General features: G+C 46.0%; 1 protein-coding gene across 1 annotated transcript in view; it reads left to right on the top strand.

The window, feature by feature from the left end:
- LOC122363598 (disks large-associated protein 5-like) overlaps positions 1-24,436 on the top strand; it is a 152,376-nt gene that overhangs the window by 111,928 nt on the left and 16,012 nt on the right. The window contains exon 8 of the mRNA XM_043333067.1: positions 443-589. Within this exon, the coding sequence (XP_043189002.1) occupies positions 443-589 (147 nt within the window). The remainder of the gene's footprint in view (positions 1-442; positions 590-24,436) is intronic.

The following is a 24,436-nucleotide window of genomic DNA, read 5'->3' as shown; positions in this document are numbered from 1 at the left end:
ACAAAATTGGTATTTCGGGTACAGACTGCAATTAAACTGCAGCCAGTTCTTTTGCAACTTATTCCTTAATCAGATGAATACTTGTCATAGATTTATTGGGCGTGCGATATTGGTGTGCGAACGTAGGGGCCAAAAATGCGTGTCTACGACCGACTTCTTTTTAAGAGAAAAGAACCGCTAAGGCAGGAATCGATCTAACGATCTTTCGCTTACCAGAGCGAGACTCTAGCCACTCGGCTACGACACATGGAATGTCTGTTAGCCATATACAGTTGTAAAGTCTCAACTCAAATCTAGCCTCAATGCATGCATTGTCGCGTCGGATGGTTATGACGTCGCACTAGAGATGTCGCTAGTTGGTGGGCCGATTCGTGTAATACACTTGGCGAATACGCGGCCCGGCGGCGGTGGCTGACGGTGGCTCTGTGCGCCCTCTGTGCAGGCAGCTCCATCAGCGCGGCCATAGCCGAGTTCCGGCACCTGATCGGCTCGCCGTGGATCACGCTGACGCGCGGCTCCTCCTCCAAGAAGAGGCGACGGGAGGAGCTGGACCGACAGAGGCGATTGGCGGGCGCCCTGCACATGGAAGGTGGGTGGCCGGACGCCACAGGCCAGGCCAGGCCAGGCCAGTGGCCGATCTAGCCTTGTCATCTCGCAGCGGGCTGAACAATGAGGGTTGTGATGAACAAAAACCTAATTACTTGGGCTTTGTTAGTGGGATTTTATTTGCTTTTTCGTCATTTTTCTGTCAAATGTTTGATGAGGGTATGCTTTAAAGGGACTATCCCACCTTTAACATGGGGTTTGAGTTGAGATAGCCAAGTTTGCGGCGAGGTTCAGAAACCACTGTATATCTAGGTTGCAACCCCCGCGGCCTCTTGGTGTTGAAGAAATTCGTTCCCTTCATTTGAAAATGGGCCTTGCGCAAGGCCCTATCTTCAACATGGAGCGACCGTTAGTGTGACGTCACCTCGTTTAGTCATTCTGATTTAAATGGGTTTGTTCGTTGAAAAATCGCTTAAAACTTGGTCTGAACTTTGTTGTGGTGCCTACAGAGTAAAAAGAATCAGCTTTATGACAGTAATGTGGCCTGGGGAAGGAGGTAATTTTGGGCTGTGGCGTCACACATTTGAAAGTTTGTGTTTGGAATATGGGAAGCCTAAGATGTTTAATGAAAAAATAAATGCCAGAACCGTGTTCCTGGTCATCCAATCTATAAAGTCGGGCACAATTTAACTAGTTTTAACAACATTTTAGAAGGTGGGATAGTTCCTTTAAGAGTCATGCACAGAGTGAGACGGATATTTGTTATGCATGTTTATTTTAAAACTCACGATATGATGCCATAAAATTGCATATTTGCCGATGTAAAACCAATGAGTTGTGTAATAAAGATGAATACCACCTTTTGACCCAGAAAACCTATCATTAAACAGTAAACACGCATAATATTTTAACCCGCGCACCGACGGGGGTTTGATATCCGGTATCCGGATAAAATATCGAAATGCAAAATATCGAAGGTAAAATATGGAAGCGACAAAATATCGAAAGCAAAATATCGAAATGGAAAATATCGATGTTGCAAAATATCGAAAAGCATAATATCGAAATGGAAAAAATCGATGTTGCAAAATATCGAAAAGCATAATATCTAAATAAAAAAGCATAGATATCAAATGCTGGATATCGAAAAGGCAAAATATCAAATGCTGGATATCGAAAAGACAAATATCGAAAGCAGAATATCAAAAAGACAAAATATCGATAACAGAATATCGAAAAGACCAAACATAGATAGCAGAATATCGAAACGATACAATATCGAAAGCATAATATTGAAAACATTTGCTGATGCATTGACATTTCCGACAGTTTTTGCTTTGAAATGCAAGAAAAAGTTCAAAGAGGTTAGGCTAGGCTAGGCTTGGCGACATTAACCCGCGCCCTGGTGGGGGGGGCTATTTTTTGCCCCCGCCCCTCTCCAGACTTTTTGATATATCTCCAAAACCGCTGCGCTGATCGTCACCAAACCTGCAGTACCCTCTCAGGCATCAATTTTACACATTGTGACCAATTTTTTTCCAAAGGCTGTGATAGGTTAGCCGGAAATGACGTCAGAGTGACGTCATGTTCTGCCGTTTTCGACCCAACAAAGGTTTCGTGGGAAGAGCTCTCAGGCCTATAGCTTTGAAGATACAGAAAAATGATAAATACATAAAAGGTGTAGAATTTAAAGGGCTACAACCGCCATCTCGGTTTTATGAAGTTTTTATTGAGTTCATGTGCTGACCTTTGGTGACCTGATCTGGTATTATTAGTGACCTCTAATAGCAGCATATGTACGGGGACCCGCAGTTGCTACTGTACAGCGACCCTGAGTAAATTGTACCAGTACCCTTACAGGGAACAACGATAAGCTGTCAGAGGGCACGCACAGAAAACCTCAACTGCTCTTGCACAGGGACCGGCAGTCGATATCAATATTATCGGTTGTTACTGGACAGGACAGACTAGCTTTGAAGATACAGAAAAATGATAAATACATAAAAGGTGTAGAATTTAAAGGGCTACAAAACTGCCATCTCGGTTTTATGAAGTTTTTATTGAGTTCATGTGCTGACCTTTGGTGACCTGATCTGGTATTATTAGTGACCTCTAATAGCAGCATATGTACGGGGACCCGCAGTTGCTACTGTACAGCGACCCTGAGTAAATTGTACCAGTACCCTTACAGGGAACAACGATGCTCTGTCAGAGGGCACGCACAGAAAACCTCAACTGCTCTTGCACAGGGACCGGCAGTCGATAGCAATGTTATCGGTTGTTACTGGACAGGACAGACGGCTAGAGTTGGGGCTCGTGTACAGTAGCAACTGCGGGTCCCCGTACTAGGCAACGCCCTGTCGCTGATTTTCGATAAAATGTGTTTTACTCGGTGTCGTAGCGCATTCCCCAGAAGACCCGTGAACGACAAAACACTTTATCTTTGACCTGACCTGTGACGTCATCGGTTACCCCGAGGTCAATGAAATTGGATTTTCCTCGACAAATTTGACAGGGCTTTCGAACACCGTTTGAATTTTGCAGATCCGTCCAGTAGTTTCGGAGATACGGGGGGGGGGGCAAAAATAGCCCCCCCCCCAGGTCGCGTTATAAACAGATCCCAACAGGGCGCGGTTAAGTACACCTCACACTGGACTTCGCAAGCGGGTTGCGAGTTTTTAGGTTTTCAGGTTTGTTCAAAGTTAAATAATATAGTCTATATCGAGCGACTCACACTGCCCACGCTGGTGAAGCGTATCCTTTCTTTTTTATATTTTGCTTTTTCGATTTAATATTTGTCCATTCGATATTCTGCATTTGATAATTTGTCCTTTCGTTATTTTGCTTTCGATATTTTATCTTTTCAATGTTTTGGTATCGATATTTTGTCTTTTAGATATTTGGCGTTCGATATTTTGTCTTTTCCATATTTTGTCTTACGATATATTGCCAATTCGATATTTTGCAACTTCGATATTTTGGGAGTCCAAATTTTGTCATTTCGATATTTTGCTATTCGATATTATTTAGATATTATGCGACTCGATATTTTGCGATTTCGATATTTTTTGTTTTCGATATTTTACGACTTTGATATTTTGCTTTCGATGATTTGCATTCGACATTTTGCGCTTCGATATTTTGCGTTTTGATATTTTGTCATGGAATCGGATATCCACCCCCTCCCCCTGAACTTTTCCGTAAATGGCGGGAAAACCGTGGCGCGTAGCGCTGCGAAATTTGATACAACTATTCCCTCATCAATTTTACACATAGTGTGCAAATTTGAACTAGGTACCTTCCTTTCAAGGTCAGGTCACTGCGAATGACCCAACTTCAAATTACTTTTTTTGCAACTTTGTCGCCGTGTCAGAGCTACAGTAGATGAAGGAGTTCTTTGAAAGTTGCAGGATGTAATGAGGTCATTGGTAGCTACAATCGGTATGTCTCGGAATTTTGATATCGATGACCTAAGGTCATATAAATTTCTGGACCTTTCCATTATAAGTCAGTGGGGGAAAAATCAGCTGCCTGATTTTTTTCACTAAAACGCGTCAGAATGGCCTAATATACCATGAATGTTTTCAACGAGTTGTGATGTGGACGTGATAGCGGTCGGATGTGCCAGCTCCGTAGCATTTTCTTGGCGTTTCTGGCGCACTGAATTGGCCACAACTATTTTTTTTTACTTGTATTTTCTTTGGTTTAAGATCAACCAAGTTTCTTTTTCATTAGAAGCCTGACTATAACATTTTTTTGGTGATTTCAAATTCTTTATTTCTTTTTGTTAATGTTAAGGAGTTGGAAAAAAATTCCGGAGGTGTCATGGAGGAGGAGGCTATTTGTGGAATTGTGCAGGAAGCTATAGAAAAAAAAATTAAAAAAGGAAATGAGTATTGAAAAAATGAAAAAGTCCTAGAAGACAAAAAAAAATGAAGAGGAAATTCAGACCTTGAAAAACGAAAACGAAAGCTTCAACTAACAGATGTTTGAAATGGAGAGGGCGATGAATGAGCTGGAGCAGTACCTACAGTCGCAGGGACTCGGTCATCCTCAGTGGGGGAGGGCTCCCAACTGTTCAAAATGGGAAGTACGAAGCACCCGAGGAGACCAGGGAGGTTAGCAAAAAGTCATTGAAGAAAAATTGGGTATCAAACTAAATGGACAGATTTCCGTATGCCACAGGCTACGAAACAACAAGAGAGTGCTTGTCAAATTCCAGGACCTGGATGCAGTGTTCCATTTTTGGAAATTTTGGGTGGAAAATCACACCTAATGGGTAAAATATTTTCATCCCCAAAACCAGGTAAATTGGAATTCTTTCATCTTTGAAAAAATGCTCAACTCATGCTCAACAATTAACAGCCAGATTACCAGATATACCTAGCAGCGCCACATAGACAGAACTTATGGGTTTGCTACATAATACATAATTTCCATGAAAAAAATGCGAAATCAAGGCACAAACCCAACAACTCACCCTGACTGACAACGAAAGATAATAACCTTGCACACTTCCAGCTGTTAATAACAAATATGCGTTGAATGACCTTGATCACCTCAACTGTTTGTAAAAACCAGGCTTGTGTTCTGAATAAATGCTTTTGGATATTCATAACAACTATGATTAGTGGTTTGCTGCCAACGCAAAACGGATGAGCCGTTGCTTGCGCAAATTAAACACTACCTCTGCAATTCGCTTTTGACTAAGTTGCGCAGGATACGCCTACAAAATTTCCATCTTTGGACCCGCAGTCAGCTGGGCACACCCTGGTACACCCTAGGGATGAATTTAAAACTTGGTGGGCTCTGACTTCTTTCATATACAGAATAGAGGTATGAGACAGGTACCAACTTATTCTACATTCATTTCTGATCCTATTGTATCAATTTCACCACAAATTATGTCCGTCAATGGCTTCTAGAGGACTTTAAAGCTCGATGCGTCGGGCCTGGCAGAGGTCCAAGATGAGAAAAGCCACCCTGCGCACACCCTAGGGATGAATTTAAAACTCCGCGGGCTCTGGCTGGTTTCATAGGTAAAATAATGTTTTGAGACCGATGCCAATTTATTCTGCGCTTATTTCTGATCCTATCGCATTAATTTCGCCACAAATTATGTCCGTCAATGGCTTCTAGAGGACTTTAAAGCTCGAGGCGTCGCGCCTGGTAGAGGTCCAAGATGAGAAAAGCCACCCTGGGCACACCCTAGGGATGAATTTAAAACTCCGCGGGCTCTGGCTGGTTTCATAGGCAAAATAATGTTTTGAGACCGATACTAATTTATTCTGCGTTCTTTTCTGATCATATTATATCAATTTCACCACAAATTATTTACGTTATTAGTTTTTAGATGTCTTTAAAACTCGAGGCGTCGGGTCGGGCAGGGGTTCAAGATGACTGACACGCCACCCTGTAGAGGTCTGCACCGGCCGGCTGCAGCCGCGGCTGGCTGCAGCCCCACGGCTGTGGGCCGGGGCGGCTGCAAATATCTCCAAGAACACGGCTACGGCTATGGCCACGGCTGTGAGATTTCAAGCTCAATCTTAAGTACTCAAATATAAAATTTTAAATCCTTAATCTTACATTCTGATAAGCAGTCTAGCCTGTAAAAATCATGCAAAGGATGCCCAGCAGCATTGAAAGTGGTGAAGCCTTTGAAAACCTGTAATGTTTTTACCATTTGCTGTAAGGGAGTTTGCACTCTGGTATAGAATACTAATTATAGGTACCAATTGTTCCTTCATCATCAAGAGCTTGACAGTTTCAGAAAATGCAACATATTACATTGTCACATCCCTCTGAAATCAATCTCACCTCATCACCTGGTCATTAGGAGAGCACCTTACAGCTATTGAAGACTTGCGTTCAATAATTCTTTCAGGTGATAGAAAAAGAAATCAGGCCTAGGTAAAACAGGTAAAGGCTTAATAAAATATTATCTAAAATAACTCTTAGATGTATTTCTGGATTTTCGGCAAGTCCAATTACATAATATAAAACTGGCGCTTTATGTTCTAACTGGTGTGTGAGTGACCGCTAACAGAAAATGCTGATCAACGAAGCCAATGGAATTAGATTATAAGTGAGCATGAACCTTACTTACGGTTAATTCACATGATGGTGAAAACCCTGAACACGTAATTCACATAACGGTGAAACCCCTGAACACAATATTTCTTACGCAAGCTGTTGACTTTACTAATAAAATGACGTCTTCTTCTGAAAATGTAAAAGTTTGATACTTAATCTTTGTTTTAGAGCAAGTTTATAACTGTATAGTATTATTATTTATTAATTATAATTTTTATGGCTGTTTATAGTGACACAAAACAATTTATTGCCACTTCTTTGCTATTGACGTCATTAAAAACTCAAGTAAAATTTTTGATTGAAAGAGGCAATTGTGGCTCGCACGGCCTTGGGGATTTGAGCGAAGATCATTATTTGGAAAAATCAAAATAGATGAATGTTTTTCTTTCTTGAATTCTCAATAGTGTTTTGATGCCTTGCATATCAAATTAGTTTGAGACCAAGGCCGTATATAAGTTTGAGACTTGCTCAGAAGGCTGCTTCGAGTTCGAGCCTGGCATATCACACCCCAGAAAATATGCAAGGTAAGAAAGAAGCAGGAGTTTTGACTAGACAATCACTGTTTGACAGTCTATCAACTTCAGTTTCATTTTCCATACCTAACATTGATAATGAAAAGCATCAGGGTCTGTTGCTCTGTCCCACAACCATGCTTCAGGATTTGGCATTAGATGTCTACATTGCTAATGCTTCTATTCTGGTTCGTTGTTTATGTTTTCTGTTGATGTAGGTACTAACCTACCCATCTTTTTTAACCCCTTGCAAGGGCTTGTGTAGGCATGTGTTGCGCATCAGGCTTCAGGACTTCGGCCTAAAGCCAGATACACAACCACTTAACCTATGATGCTTCATGAGCTTGAGAATCTATAGCCCATTGCAATGTGCTTTTGGCTATATGTTTCAACTAAAAACAACTTATATACTATTTGGTTGCATTTCATTGACAGTATCCACGGCCGGCTGACGGCTGGCTGCCCACAGTTTGCCACGGCTGTGGGCGGCTGTGGCTGTGGAGCCACGGCTGTGGGGCGGCTAGGCTGTGGAAAATTGCAGCCGTGCAGAACTCTACCACCCTGGCACACCCTAGGGATGAATATGAAACTCTGTGGACTCTGGCAGGTTTCATACGCGAAATGAGGTTATAAGACCGGTAATGATGTATTTTACGTTAATTTCTCATGCCTTTGCAATAATCTTACCGCCAATTATTCATTTCAATTAGTTTCTAAAGGTGTTTAAACACGAAGCGTTCGGCCGAGGGAAAGCCAAGATGAATGAAAGGATACCTTGGCACACCTCTAGGGATAAATTTAAGATACGGTATTCCCAGATCTGCCCAATACATGTTCTGAAGCTGGTAGATGGGATTAAGAAGGCCCTAGCTTTTTAATAAATTATCCCTCGCCCATATAGGGGGGGGGGGTCGAACGAACCACCCCCTCGTTTTTTCGAGAATAACTCGCGTAAAAAGCGACCGATCGCGACGAAACTTTCAGGACCCTCGAGTTAATTAATTTGACACCTATTCTGAAAATCTCATATTCCTGACCCAAATGACCTTTGACCTGTGACCTATTTCTTGAGGCCATGTTTGGCCGGAATCGCGATTCGGCGAGCCGCTAATGCGTTCCGTTCACTCCCGTTCCGTTTCGGGTGTTCTGGTCAGTTGTGCTCTCGCTTTCCCTTCCGCTTGGGGTGTCCTGATCAGCGATGCCCTCCGTTCCGTTGCAGTTGCTCTGATCAGTGATCACTGATGCCCTCCGTTCTGTTGCGGGTGCTCTGATCACTGATCACTGATCAGTGACGCTCTCTCATTCAGCACTTACCACGTGACATGATACGTAGCTACCGCTCCGTTTCGGTGGCCGGCCATGAGGTCGGTGGCATCCTTTTATCATTTTTTTTTTTGCATCCCGTTCCGTTCCGATATGGATGCCCTGGTTACTGGTTAGTTGCACGCTTTTTATTGCGATATTGCGTATTATGCTGCGCAGTGCACATCGTTCCGTTTGGGGTGCCCTAATCAGTGACCCTTTGTCTAGTCTCATGTAGTGCACCGTTCCTTTCGAAGAGTTGCGCTGACACCGTTTCCATTTACACTACCTATGCGTAATGAGTACCGACTATCGCTGGCCGTTCCGGCGTTCGGGCCGGGAGATTTCCGGCGTATGTCATGCTGCATAGTGCGACTGCAATTGCATACTCAATACTGCGTCCCGTTCCGTGTGCCCAGAGCAAAGGCACCATTTCCAGTATCATCCGGCCATTGTCATATCTGTTGAAAATGGAAAGCTCAAAGCTATACTGCGTACAATCAATCAATCAATCTTTATTGAGCATCACAAAGTGACAATGCAAAAATACCATTGAAACAATGTTTCACAACAAACACAAAAAAACAAAACTGGATCAGTATTCAGTTGAGATGATCAACAACCAGAGAAATGACAGACAGTATCATACAGAGGTTAGCAGCCGGATGAGGCGCCTGGTGGCCTGACATTGAGGCACAGCCAGAAGCGAGCTGATGCTGTCAACCAGTCCGCTCTGGGGGACAGGTGCATGGACACGCTCTCTTTCAAATACGCCACCAGCACAATACATAACTGCGTCAAATTCGGTATTGCACAACGCATAAACATGGTACAAGAATGAGCCAGCGACAACGCTCGGATCAATGGCAAGTTGTGCCAGTGCCGCTATGTACGCCTGGCGTAGCCGGTGGGACGAGCGAAAGGCCGCACCGAAGCACCGTAAGGTCGAGCCTCGGAGCATCTCGTGAATGAGAGGGACTTTTAACGCAATTAGCAGCGCTGTATGATGTGAAGTTTTAGGAAGTCCCACAGCAGCTTTGATGGTAGCTGCCTGGAACGAGTCAAGGTGCTCTACCTCAGAACACGTAAGGGGTGACACTTCACATCCGAAGGTCAATGTCGGCAATACAATAGTTTTCCATAGGTAAATCTTATCCCACGGCGAGAGACGGTTTGTAAGCATTCCTACTGGCGTTAGTCCGAAGAATGCACCTCGTGCCCGCTTGATACGCTGTGTTACATGTGGCGCAGCAGATAGCTTCGAATCAAGAATGATTCCGAGGTGCTCCGATTGAGGGCGCACCTGAAGTGTCTGACCAGATAATGTCCAGTTGGGTACCTGAGCTAAGAGCTCGCTGCCGAATATGATGCAATGGCTCTTAGTTTTAGACGGCTGGTGATGAACAAACTCTAGCCGCCACATGTTCGCGTAACATTCAACTAGATGCAGAAGACTTTGGAGATGCTTGACGTTGGTGGATAAAAGTAGAAGGTCGTCTGCATAGCATACTGCAGGAACATGCTTAGAGTACAGCGTGGCACCACGTCCGCTGCTGTCTAACGCTCGCAGAAGAGGACACAGGAAAATGTTCGTGAACATTGGAGATAATATTGCTCCCTGTCGCGTGCCCCGATGAATTTTGAACTGCTCAGAGGCAATGCCTTCCAGAATGACGTGAGCAGAAAGGCGATGATACCAATCAACGATTAACAGCCAGTAATTGACGCTCAAATACCGTTCCAGTCTGAAGAATAAACCGTCGTGCCAGATGCGATCAAAACACTTACGCGCATCAAGGTTGGCTGCGAATACCGGTAGCCCCTTCCTGCGCTGGTGCTGCACTGTCTCACTAGCCAGGAGCGACGCTTGTGCAGATCCGCGGCTGGGTATAAACCCGAACTGGAGGTCGTGCGGCTCGACAGACGACATCAGCTCGTCGAGAATCAGCAGTTCCAGCATTTTCGATGCACATGTAGTGATGGTGATTGGTCTATAGTTGTCCAAGCAGTTTGGATCAAGGCTAGGCTTCTTAAGCAGCGGCATAACTGCACTGTCGGCGAAAGAAGAGGGTACGCTGCACGACGATATGCAGCAAGACAGCAGTTGTGCCAACGCGGCCAGGAGTGCAGGTGACTGGCCAAAGATGAGATGTTCTGGGGTCACGCCGTCCACGCCTGGGGCTTTACCACGCTCCAGGCGGGATATTAAACTAGCCACTTGGTCAGCAGTGACGTTGTACGCACAAATGCTGTCTCTAGCCGCCGCCACCCGCGCGTTGACAGCGGCAGAGATACGCCGCTGCTCTGGATCCAGTTCTTCAACGCTGTCCTGGTGAACCCGCTCGAAATGGGCTCGAAACTCAGCAGGACTAGGCTTTGCATGTGGGGCTAAACCTCCTCGACGAACCCGCTGTACCCGCCGCCAGAAAGCGTTAAGGTTGCGATTCTGTCGAAGATTCTGAAGAATACTGGCTTCTTGCTCAATATGACCAGAGGCTGCCTTACGCCTGGCCCTCCGGTAAGCTCGTCTGGACGCAGCATAACAGCCACTAACGATAGGCGAGGCATATCGACCACACTGTTGCCACAGTCGCCGCCAGAAGCGAGTCCGGTCACGTTCAGCTGCTACGGCCGGACTCCACCAGGATCTGGGTTTCCGTCGCGTCTTGGCGCACCCAGAAGATCGAGCAGCTTCATGAATACAGCTTGTGATCAACTCATCAATCTCGTCCAGAGAGCCGCTACATAACGGTAGATGGGCGGCTAGCAACTGCTCCAGATGAGACCTGTAAGTTTGGAGGTTATCTGAAGAGCTCCATACAAGTACGTCCGAATGCACAGCGGCACCGACTGGCCCATGGACAGATCGATGAGCGCAAGGTGTGAACACAGACATTCTGCAGACTATTGGTAAGTGCGGGCTTAAGTTGTCTTCGTTTGGAGGCAAGATCAAACAGTCTTGTACGCCTGATAGAGCATGTCGTGGAATAGCAATGTGGTCTATGTGAGTTTGACAGCCACCACGAGCGTATGTGTATCGCACATACTGAGAAAACTGGAATTCGGCAATCACAAGGTCATTACGATCTAGAAATTCTTGCATCAACTCACTGTGCTGGTTGAATCCCTGCAGGTGGTGCCAAAGAGGAGGCCGCACTTCAGGAGACAGCGGAGGTAGCGCACAATTCAAATCTCCGACAACAATAACTGGTGCAGTAGGCAAGAGCGCTGAGACGATAGTATCTAGCTTACTGACGGTGTTCGCGTAGTCCTCAATGTTCTCTGAAGCGTTCCAAAACGGCATATAGCAGCCAATGACATTTATAATTGGCATATCCTCGGCTAAAACAGTGACTCCACAGAGCCGCGCATCGTTACAATCTAACTCACGTATCTTGCGTCCTCCGGAGCGACGGCAGATCAAAGCGACCCCACCACGAGGCCTGCCCTCGCCAGCTCGTGGAGGCAGTTCCATGGCAAACTGTTGGGTGCAGTGAAACTCTGCAGCGGCCAGCCTCGAGACGACGTTGGGAAGGGTGGACTCCTCTGCGCGAGACAACCATGTTTCTGCTAAAAATAGGATGTCACAAGTGGATAGTAAGCTATCAGCGACGTAATGCGCGGCTGAAAGAAACCCCTCACAGTTATATGTACCGATCGTCAGTTTCGAGGGGCTTCCAGCGGTTCTGCCAGGAGCTCTGTTGATACGAGGGGCGCCATTCTCTAGCGAGCTGCTGGTGGGGTTCAGGATCTGCGACGTCTCGGCGATGGGGACGGCGGTTGATTGGGACAGTCTGCCACTCACTGTGTCCGTGTGAGTGTCCAGTGACGGCGCTGTTGGACCATGCGACTCGTGTGGATGGTCGGCGGTCCGTCCTGTGACCATACGGCTCCTGTCTGGTCGTGTACTCACGATGCTGCGGCCGGGCACCTTCAGGGGCAGGGTTCTGACGCTGTGCAGCTCCGGAGTGGACCGTGGGACGTACACCGCGGCCGAAAGCTGGTCTGTTGTATCGAAACTTGCGTCTGCTAGTTCCGTTGTTGTTCGGCGTGACCTTGCGGCGCACGATGAGGCCTATTGGCCAGTGAGAGGGGCTCAAGACGTTACCCTCGTCAGCAGCATCTACTTCAATTAAGTACGCCTTGGTCGCGGGAGCAGTACCGTCGTGGTGCGGTAGACGCTGGAAATCGTGCAGATTTTGAACCACTGCCCACACCAGCTCTCTCACATCCCGGTCAGCTACATCCGGGCGGAACCCCTGCAGGATAAACTTTGTTTTTCTAGCCGGGGGTCGCGAGGTATCCAGGATGAGGTCAGATGCTGGTCCAGATCCTGTAACGTGACCGTAGTTTACCGGCTCAGCAGACCCCTCGACCGAGGTAGGTGTGGCACCGGTAGCACGGGGATCACGCGATACATGTGACCCACGAGGTCGGCTGCGCGCTGGGTTGGCGGACGGTGGGTGCTGGTCGCTCTCGCTGTCACTATCAGACTCTCCTGCACGCCACTGAAGCGCAGCAGCGATAGCTCCTCCGAGACTGCGCAGGTCGATTCCGGATGCGATTTCTCTCGCCACAGCGCTGATTCCGAGTTGAGGTTCATGAGTCGTTCCCACAGTGGCACTTGGGGAAGAGTCCGGTGGCCCGGGAGGACCGGTTGAGTTTTCCTGCCTCTCAGCGGCCGCTTGAGGCCCCGTATTAGAGGCCTGTGCTGGAGGTTGCTCGCCTGCGAAGATTCTGTCCAGTCCTCTGTCAAGCAGCAGCTCCAGCTGGGTGATTCGCGAGTCTCGAGCTGCACATTCTTCTCGCAGTCTGGTGGACTCGTTCTCCATAAACTTTACACGTGCTTCTAAACTAGCCTTATTCTGGCTGAGCTGGGCGACTGACTGTTCTAGACGTAGTTGGTTTGCAATTATTGCTTCCAGCGAAGCAAAGGTAGCGGCATTGGAGCCTGAAGGGTCCGCGCTGGGTGCCGCCTGACCGGGTGGCGGAAGTGGGACACGGCCGGCCGGCTTCAGGGTGACTCCGTTGGCCCGCTGAGTCAGCACGCCCTGCGATGCCGAGTATCCGAGAGCCCAGCAGTCGTCTGCCAGGCCGGCAACATTGCCCTGAACCCGCCGACAGAGTGGGCGCCCGGCAGCAGCTGGGACAGCTGACTGCAGTGCCGCATGCAGCTGCGCTCTGAGCTCACGGAGGTCCGACTCGTCAAGAGATACCAGAACACATCTTATCGCTGCTGGGTCATAGCTCCCGGAGAAGATGTTAGTTGATTCAGCTATAATTTGCCTCTTTAGGGACGAAGTTGCGTCGGTAGGGATGATCTCATCCAGTGGAGCGAACTGGCGCCGGTTCGTATCGGGCTGATCATCGTAGCTGCTTTCTTGCTGTTCAGCGACAAAACTCTCTGCGGTGTCGGTGAAAGCTCTTTTAGGTACCGTTTCCTCGGACATATTGTTAAGCAGCTAAAGTTTCAGTCTTGTTTAGTTTCAGTCAATAAACAAGAGCCCACATGATAATGAGCTGACTAGCCGTATGGGCCATATGTATGAGAATGACGATTTGACAAGTGCGAGAGCTTGATGACTTGCACGAGGACCAGAAGCAAAATTCAAGTGCAGATATTCAATCGGCACCGATGAAAATTTTTGCAATATGATGAAAATTATCACTTTTTTAAATACCGAAAGTGACCAACACGTTGACTTTTATATAATGACAGTATAATGAAAATGAGTTACGTTAAATTACGAACAATATTATATGCATTACGCCCAGAGCAACTCACTTACGACGGCAAATATAAGCAAATAGCAGAGCAATCTCAAACACGTCCGACCATTCCGAAATCACCAGAATCTCATTTTGTCATACCTCCCTTTAATCACATTTTAAGTTTAATCACATTTTGTCATACCCTTGGTCATACCTCCCTGAGCTCAGTCTCAATCTAAGGGTCCTCCAATATTCCTGGTAATATTCGTACACTGTACGAATATTACCAGATCAGATGCGAACGAAAACTACATACTTATATTGCCGCATATTATCTCAAATATACAGTAATCTTGGAAGCGGTGCTGCCATATTGTAGGCGCAAAACGTCCCAGAGGCCAGAACACATGAGTTATACGGTTTCTGGTTTCATAACGATCAGTTACGTCAACAAACTGCCCATCAGGGTATCATGATTACCTAAGATTTTATGTCTGACAGTGTCACAGTGATGACCACGCCTCACGCATTACACACTTACATACAAATACACAGTCTGAGTCAACTGCACTAAATCAATAATACAGGACGACAGAATGATACCCTTTGCAACGGCAACGACAGGTTCCTTCCCACTTCCTTTGCTTAAAAAAGAAAGAAAACTTCTCCACATGGCACTAGTACCAAAGCCTGCATATAGAGAGAGCTCCCTCACCCGCCCCTCCCCCACCCTCCTTAAGATATGACAACAGATTTCAACAGAATCATTGCATCTTCTGCTTCTTAAAGACCTAGTTCGCTCGCATGATGGCGACTGGCGTCGCGAGGATGGAGGTCCGCGGATGATCTTTAGGAGAAATATACAGGCAGAAGGACCGTCCTGGATCCGTGCCAGTAAGCATGAGTAGGAACTTAGCAGATGCTGACGGTAATATCTGCTGTCTGCATCTGAAACGGAAAGGAAGGCATTGATTTAAGGCTAGGAGAAGGATGGCCACTGGACAGTCATTCAATTGTGACAATGCATTTTGACTTGTGAGGAAAATGAAATCTCACTGGTTGAAGTAGGTATTCATTCTTAGCTGTATAAGAGACAAGGGTGATTCTTAACTTCATTAGTCTCAATCAAACACAAAGGTTGGGATAAAATGGGACGGATTTCGAAACACTTGGCGATCAGATGCTAAAGTTATAATTCTGCCGTATATCATATAACTATTCTATTTTCCTTACCTATTTGCACCGTCTTTTTCGGTTAGTTTTGGTGGTCAGGAATGGTATGTTCTTTTATTATCAGCCAGCGTAGCGTTACGCCTTTATTGCGAAAGTGATATAGGTTTTCACTTGTTTTTTTTTTCTCATCCTAGATTTTTTGGTCATCATCGTCACACCCAACCAAAATCCAATTTTAGAACACTGCCTGGATGATAGAAGTGCTTTGTACACTCGGGGGCAGATTGATGTTCCACCACTCCCTACCCATCGGGCTCCCATGGCTCAGCACTGGCTGCTGCCAGTGTTGCCTGCCCTCAGCACTGCTGAGTGCTGCCATTGCTCAATGCAATGGCAACACTGCCTGCCAGTGCCAGTGCTGCCATTGCTGCCACTGGCAGCAGCCAGTGCTGAGCCATGGGAGCCCGATGGGTAGGGAGTGGTGGAAGATCAATCTGCCCCCGAGTGTACGAGGCAAAATCAATCAAAATGACATGGGACGGGCAGACAAGATTACCATTCATGAGAACCCAACTGTAAAGAGAGCTAAACAAATTCAATTGCTTGGCGGCATGTGGGAAAAGAGAGAAATGGCCAACTACTACACCAAAAATGGAGTGATCATGGCGCGCATGACCCGCGAACAGCGCTATGTGATGATCCGCCCTGATATGACCAGAGAGGAAATAGTGTCAGTCTGGACGAGTGGCAAATCAGAGAGCTGACCTAGAGCAGCTGGAGCTCAAGGTGTCCACCCGTAGCGCAAGCAGGGGTAGAGGAAGCCAGGGACGGGGCACAGGCAACCAACAGTAATGACTGATTGTCAATTTCAGGCACTTGGCAGACCTCATTGGTGTCCATGATCAGGCTATTATTTATTGGCATCACAAATGTATTAAAGGTACAGGTCACCGCTGAAGTAATGTGTGGTATCCGTGGTGGCTAGGGTTTGCATCTGTATCTTAGGACCTATTTGTCTCACTGCCATGAAACTTGGAATGTAGCTTACGAGTGCCGAGATCTTTTTTAGCTGCAATCTCATCTTTTGCTGTCTACCTCTGGATCACTCCGTATTTTAAAATCGTCGGTCAGAGCCATCTATTGAGGAGATTCTTAACTAAATTCCTGATAACGCCACTGATGCCCATGATTATTACATATTACGACACGCATCATTGGCGTGTCGTGACCGCTTGTCAGACATCGCACTCAGAGTTCACAACACTGCGTCGTCACTGTAAATCCATCACACTAGTTCACTGACATCCGGCCCGGAGGACCAGAATGTTCGCGAGAATCGTTTAGTTCACCCGTTCGATACGTAAATGTTCGTGCGTGCTCGTTCCACTCGTACTCGTTTTCTTTCGTCACCCGGAGGACCATAAAGTTATTGTTCATATAAGTAAAAGTCTATTCTTGAATGAAACGGAAACGGTTAAAATGCACAAAATACGGCGGTCACAAATTTGGTTCACTGAATCGTTCTCGTAGGACCACGTTGGCCGCGTCGTACGTTAGGCCACGTCGTGCACCGGGCCGTCGCGAACCGGTGGAGTACCGTCGAAGACTGTCAAGTGCCAGGCCCCCGTCCCGTCTCAGCCCTCGTGGTAGCACAACACGTGGGCCTGAGAACCAGGACAGGGGCCGGATGACACATGTGTGCAAGGCGCGGCGGACCGAGCGCCGGCCGTCTTTGCGAAGATATCTAACTCGCTAACGTATTTGCTCGCTAACAACATCAAATAAAAGGCATGTTATCGAAAATCATCGATAGAGCGTTGGTTGCCTAATACATTGTGGCTTTAAAGTGACTATCCCACCTTAACATTAGTTTTGAGTTGAGATAGCCAAATTGGTGGCCATGGCCTGCAAATACCGGTTTGGGCACTCAAAACATCAAAAAATGCTTTAATTCGGAGATATGGAATTTCAAACTTGCAGTTTTCGGATTCTAAGGGGCTAATGCATTGGAATGCCCCCTTAGAATTTGTGACGTCAGCGGAGATCTAACGATTTTTAAATCTTAGACTAAAACCATCGTTAACATGTGGTGGTATAACTGCTTTGCGCGCAACGTCTGCCGCACTTCGAGGCCGCCAAATCATTGCTTCCAATTAAGTCGCTAGGAACAGCGGAGATCCCAAAAAGTAAACAAAAGTAAAAGCCTAATATCTTGAAAACCAGTGAATATTTTTTCGGTGAAATTTGGGAGCGCAGCGAGCGAAGCGAGTCTTTTTAATATAGCGGGAAAATATCAGTATGAGCGGCCTGGCCTGTAACGCTTTTGAAAGGCTCAAATCTCAGCAACCGCTGGACCGATTGGCCTGCGGTCGTTTTTTTTTCTTTTTGCTGGGTAGCCCCATCCCTTCTACCCCGTAATTGACAACCTTTGATACGTCTCAGTGACCGTCGTGGCACGTGCCACATGAAAAGTCAAGGGTGTTCAAGCTGTTTTGCAAAAGTAGTGATTTTGATAGGCCCATTTCTCAGCAGCCGCTTTGGCGATTGTCTTGCGGTAATTTTTGTAGGGTAGCTGCATCCCTTCTACCAAAGGTCGGATACTCTTGATCTATGTGAGTGACCCCCACTGCACGTAGAGGTGCCAAATTTGTTCCCATTTCAATAACTCGGTAATTACTGGGGCGATTTCGCTGAAACTTGGCATACAGGTAGGCACCCACCATGTATTACGGTTGAGGTGCTACTGCACGTGCGCACGTGCAGGGGGCGCTCCCAGATCTCGAGAACGGCTGGGCCCATTGCGCTCAAATTTGGTACACGGTTGGGGACCAGTTAGTAGGGTGCCGTGCAAAAGTCAGTTTGGACCCCGTTTGCACGTGCACAGGTGCAGAATGCCGCCTCCAGATCTCAGGAACGGCTGGGCCGATTGCGTTCAAATTTGGCACACCGCTAGCGACCGGTTAGAAGGGTGCTTTACACAAGCCCGTTGGAAGTACCCTCTCGCCCTTCCGCACGTGCAGCCTGCAGGGCTCACTATCTCGCTCGCTCGTTCTTCGCCCAAAAGGCGTTTTACTGGCTATGGTCCTGGTGTATGTTATGGTTAACTCAATCATGTTCAGTGAAATTAGCCAAAAATTTTCTGTTCAAATGCAATCTCCAGTTAAATTTTCGACCATGCGCGACAAAAACAAAATTTATTGATGAGGACATTCAAAGAAAGCATAATTTTATTAATTTAGGATCACTGGAGGTGGGTGGCCCGAACCTCCCGGTTAGGACGCCAAAATGCGCGTCGCATTTCTCAGCTCATAATCTTGCAAGAAAGCGTCAAATTGTCTATCCAGTCTTAATTTGCATGCTTTAAACATTACGTTAGCGATGGTCTGACATCAAACGAGCCTGGTTCACATTGATCACGAATTTACTTTATGTAACGTATTTTACTCGAAGAGGGCAAAAACGTTGTATCACCGCTCATTGCCAAAGAAGACAGAGGAACATTTTGGAAATCACGTGGGTTGCATAACGAAATGGCTGCTACCAGTTTACGTGGGCAAATGTGTAAAAATACGCAACACTTCTTCAAAACTGCGATTGCCCATACCTCCGGAGGGCCCATACCAGCCCCCGTTCACGCAAGATTACTTTACTACTCAGGTTGGTTCACTAGGGAAAAAAGGCGCCGTAGCTACGTCACGGACTTGGTAGCAATTTCTGCAGACATCAATGGCGAGCGTGTTGTTTGATTGTCACCAATCCTATTTTACTGCACTATTTTGTTATTTCACTGCAATATATTGTACAATACATTTAATAATTAGAATACAGAAATATTCGTAACCCAGCAAGTCAGCTATTCTTTGAGGCAACACTCAGCATTGAGCCTTCAGAATGTGTCATTTTATAGACTTTCTCATATTACCTACTCTTGTGGAAAACTTTCTTAGTCATGAAAAATGTATGCAGATATGCATAATTAGAACTTCATTTTCTAAGTTTTATAGAAATAAAATTTCACATTACATAATCATAAGGCTACCTGCCTATTTCGTCCAACCAATGAAATATTTATGCAGCAGAAGGCAGGTACCTACTTCTGAGTAGGTACTGATATTTCTTATCTACACCAATATTTCAGGAAAATGACAGAGACTGAGAAGCTATTTAAATGTTCAGCATATGAAAGGGATGTTATGGCTTGTGCACATTGAAAAACATCAGATAATGCTTTTGAACCATCTCATTCACCAGCACACATCAATCCGGCTCCTGGCTTCTGTCAAGGAAACATTCCAAAATAATGCATTATTTTATTTCATTGACCACCTTGCAAAAGGCAAAAAGCAAACACATCACCACCAAAAACAGAAAATAGTCAACAGCTAGGTACCAGCTGATCAAGCCCGAAGTCGTGCTGTGCCATGTGCCTTTGAAAAACTTAAGCAGTCACAGTTGAATAAATGCCCCAAACTTAGCCATTCATGCATGAAACATGTGTAAATTCTGGTTGAGCATTTTAATAAAAATGAAACTAACAGCTGTATTTGATATACCTACAACTATAAAAAGACAAAAATAACAGCAGAGCTTACTCTACAAGGCATAACCATTAACCATGAATTTTAAAACTGACATCCAAATTCGCACCTCCAAAGTTAAACCCACCTACCAGCCACCACATTTCTATGTGCTGCGCAGTGTGCACAGTCACTACACACAATTGAGAATTAAAATAGCTTTGAACAATCAAGCAAGTCAGGACCTGGTATGCAGATTCACAAGTCCTCTCAACATCTTCAACTACCAACAATCAAGAGCACTTTGATCTCGGAGACACATGTTGCATCATTATGTTTAAACAATTATTATGCTTGAATTATTGGTTTTTCATGTGAACTTTACTTCAAAAGTTGATTTAATAATTTGCATTTTGCATAACCCGCGCCCGGCTGGGGGTCCTGGATTTCCACACCCTGCTGGGGGGGGGGGGGTGTTTGAACACCCCCCCCCCCCTTCTAACTCGGCTCCTGGGCCACGTAGCGATACGCGGAAGGCGGCGTTCGAAAGAGCGTCAAAAATAATGAGGAAATCACTTCGGTCAATTTTTTGTCAGGTCAAAGGTCAGGTCACCAGAGGTCATTGAAGGCAAAATTTCGCCGATTTCCAGGTCGAATGTCGACAATTTCCAAGAAGCCAACGCATAACTCGGGAACCAATAGAGCTACAGCGCCGCGGAAAAGCGCATTCGATAGCCCTATTAACGCTCTTTCTGAGTAATTTTCTCAGATTTGACCTAACGTCAACGGTTTTGCCTGCAGGGGGCAAAAACCGATTTTTTCGGAAACAGTTTTTCTGCAATAACTTTTGACCCAAGCCTTGTACGAGCTTACTTTTACCGGCAACGTGTTCCTCTCGTCAAGACGCATCGAATGAACTATTATTTGACCTTGAAAGGTCAACTTGAAAATTTGACCTCAGGTCAAGGTCATGACCTGACCGGAAAGGGTCATGTTGCCTATCAGTCGATCCGTATCGTCGAGCTGAACACATCTAAGGCGTTTTCATCGCTCTAGCATGCCTCTATCAAAAGTTATTTGCGAAAAACTGTTAGATACCATTCGTGACCTAAGATGACCTCAGGGTATAAATAGGGGTCACGGACACCATTTTCATGTTCAGTGTGTCTAAACCACTTGTAATTCAGTGTTTGGGAGTGTTTATAATGTCTTTCGTCCAAAAGAGGCGCATTTCAATTTTTTCCCATTGACTTATAATGGGGAGGTCGCAAAATTGACCTGACCTTAGGTCATCGATATCAAAATTCTGAGATGTACATTTTGTACATGCTATTGCTCTTAGCAATCGCTGAAAGTTTCAAAGCGATCGGTCACTCGGTGTAGCTATGACAGACATTGAAACTTTTTATGAGGTGAGGTCACTTCAAGTGACCTGGTGACCTGACCTTGAATGACCTTGGTCTGAAATTTTCACAACATGTGTATAATTGATGTATGATAAGGTGTACCAAAAACGGCGGCGCGGATTTTGAGATATTCGCGAAAAACCACAAGGGGGGGGGGTGTTCAAACACCCCCCCCCCCAGCAGGGCGCGGGATAATGCTGCGATCACGGCGCACCAAATCACAGATAACTTGATAATAACCAAGCAAAAGTCACATTCTTCAGCAAACTATGAGAGCTATGTAGTTCTTTTTTTTTCAAAAGGACGCTGGCTCAAAGTTCATTATCGAAGCTCTCACGTGAGTTTTGGCAACTTCAGCGTCTGGCTAAGAATTTCTTGCCGAAAAAATGATCGATTTCAAATTGTGCTCGGTAAATACATAGAAATTGTGACTTCAGAAATGAGCATACTATGATGATGTCACTGGTGGCAGCTGGCACCCAATGTCCGTCCAATCTTGGCCCATACCTCCCGGGTCTCCCCTACATATAGGTCACTGCACCTTTCTGGGAATGGATGGAATAACTGTACTCTGACCGGTCGGGTTATCGCGTAACGCAATCTTTAACGGGATAATCGGGATGTTTAATAAGGTTTCGGGCTGGTAAATGAGCTACAAAATAAAAAAAACCGACGGTCGAAAGACTAACTCTAATGGTTTAACAGTTATTTGAAATGAAAAAACAAGACTTTCCTATCATTATCTTTGTCGAATCAAACCTTCAACCTTCTTGGGGATTTCGCCATACCCGAGTCACGACTTACCACGTATTTAATTCGCGTCTTACTGCGTCTAACGATGACTTACGGCGTACATCCGCGACTTACAGCATCTTACGACGACTTACAGCGTAAAATTCGCGTCTTACGGTATCATATCCTGCCTACCAGCGTATACCGCGTCTTGTACAGTGCCGTCTAACGGTCACCAGCGTAGGTGTTCGCGCTTTACTGCGTGCTCCTTCTTATCTTGGCGTTCCCTATACTTCGGGCTAAAGCATGTAAACAGCAACAACAACAAAAAAAAAACACTTTTTCAGTACCTACTGTTAACGCCAGACCCCTTGAGACCCTAATTTTTCGCGATTACTTTTAAATGCGTGAAGGAATTTCAACCAAGCTCAGGACATGGCCGTTTCAAGACAGGCCGAAACTTTTACAATTTAGATATTTTATCGCCATTTCAATATTTCAGGCACTTGTCATTGACTCGTAATGTTAATTGTTTTTCCATCCTGGCTAGAGGCTTTCTACGTCATATGACATTAGGCTCCGCCCACGACTGCGGCATTGACCCGTGCCCATCAGCGACCTCTGTACAAACGACACCCCTGCCATCTGTGAAGGACTATGAATTTCGCTGACGCTTCACGTGCTATGAGTCAATTGCAGCAGACGGTCAAGTAAATGTTAGGCTCTTGTTGACTCTTGTATATAGGACCAAGAGGACCATCACTCCTCAACCTACTACTCAGTCGTGCTTCGAAAAAACGTTAACGATTCCTAACAAATACGATTTTCGATGTAGGGTATCTATATTATGATTTATAAGTCGTCCGTGCGTTCTCCATCCATCCATCCATGTGTCATGACTTATGTGTCTTATTGCGCCGGAACGGCGCCGCGTATCGACGTGAAATTTGGCATGCCGAATCTGTGGGCGTGGGCGGCCTTTGTATTAAAATTTGGGCGTGATCGGACCAGGGGTGCGCCGTCGGCACGTGCAAAGGGGTGCTCCCATAGGCTTAACACGTGGCCGGCGAAAACCGCCAACGGGCGAAAATCGGGCCTGCAGCGCTCCTTTCCCGAGCTTATATCTCGGTAACCGTAAGTCGCAGCGACATGCGGTTTTCACTGATGGATACAGAAGAGATGGGCCTATCGTATGCAATAAGTTTTTTTCTTAGGTATATACCACGTGCAAAGAAATAGCCTCTAATCTCGAGAAAACGGGCATTTTTTACACACTTCAGGAAAAACGTTGGCATTTGAAAACGATGCATTGGAATGACACGGGATGCATTTCACGGACTACAAGAGGATCTGAACTGTTCAGAAAACATATATTTTGGCTCATTCACTCGCACATTTTTATAATTAAACGCTTACAAATTGCGAGTTTTACGTGAAACAGGCACGCTCACCTTTACAACATCATAATATATTGATAACGTAGACTTATGGCTATAAGTCCTTAATGTATTGAAAGAGCACTCTTTTCTGATCAATATCCACCCAAAATATTTTCAAAAAGTCGTCAAGGGCTCTAAGAAACAGAGCAATGATTATACCGTTTTCGACGCATTTTTTACCGATTGAGCGGCGGCGGCCGGCCTTGAACGCGGCACCGGCGCAGTAATATTACCGTGTGCTTTATATTTGTCTAATACTCGCAGGTCATCCGCTGACGGCGCGGCCGAGCGGATAAGATATCATTCTCCTAATCCGAAGGCGGATGGTTCGCGGCCGGTCAGCGACTAAGTTTTTCGCCCGAATTCGTCCCTAGGTAGCATTCGGCCAGCCGGCAACCCAAGGGCGGCGCCACCGTGGGGGCAGTGGGGGCAGACTGCCCCCACTGGCAGGAGGCCGTGGGGGCAAGAGTATGTTTTTGCCCCCACAAAATTTGGCTGATGTTGAAAAGGGAACAGAAGAGCAGTGCAACATTCATGATAAGCGGTTATAGTACGCCTGTTTTTGACGGTTCCCGTATCAAGTGCATCAGCAAAACGTTCGTTCTCGGACCGTCTGTCGCATATCTCCTATTCCCACTCATTTTCCTATTCATGTTCATTCACCGTGATTGACTCCCGACAAATCATCGCCGTCACTTGCTGGCTGTGCGTCCAGTTAGCGATGGGCTACAGACTGGTAGGCCTCAATCACCCTTAATTTACCCCGTTTACATGAGTCATTCAGCCTAAACGGAAATATCCGATTAGCCAGGGAACGGAAAAATGCGTTTCGGTGGCCCCGTTTACATGAGCCTTATCGGAAAAATCCGTTCCGGAACGGATAATTCCCTTTACGCCGGCAGCCCGAAAAATACGGATATTTTGCGCATTTTTACATGTCTGGCGCAGCTCCTATCAAGCATTATTTGTGCTTGTTTTAGGCTTAATTTACTTGATTCTTTCAA

This window comes from Amphibalanus amphitrite, unplaced genomic scaffold (assembly GCF_019059575.1).
Source record: "Amphibalanus amphitrite isolate SeventyFive unplaced genomic scaffold, NRLGWU_Aamphi_draft 000629F_arrow, whole genome shotgun sequence".
Lineage (NCBI taxonomy): Eukaryota > Metazoa > Arthropoda > Thecostraca > Balanomorpha > Balanidae > Amphibalanus > Amphibalanus amphitrite.
This window is presented reverse-complemented; position numbering and strand designations above follow the sequence as displayed.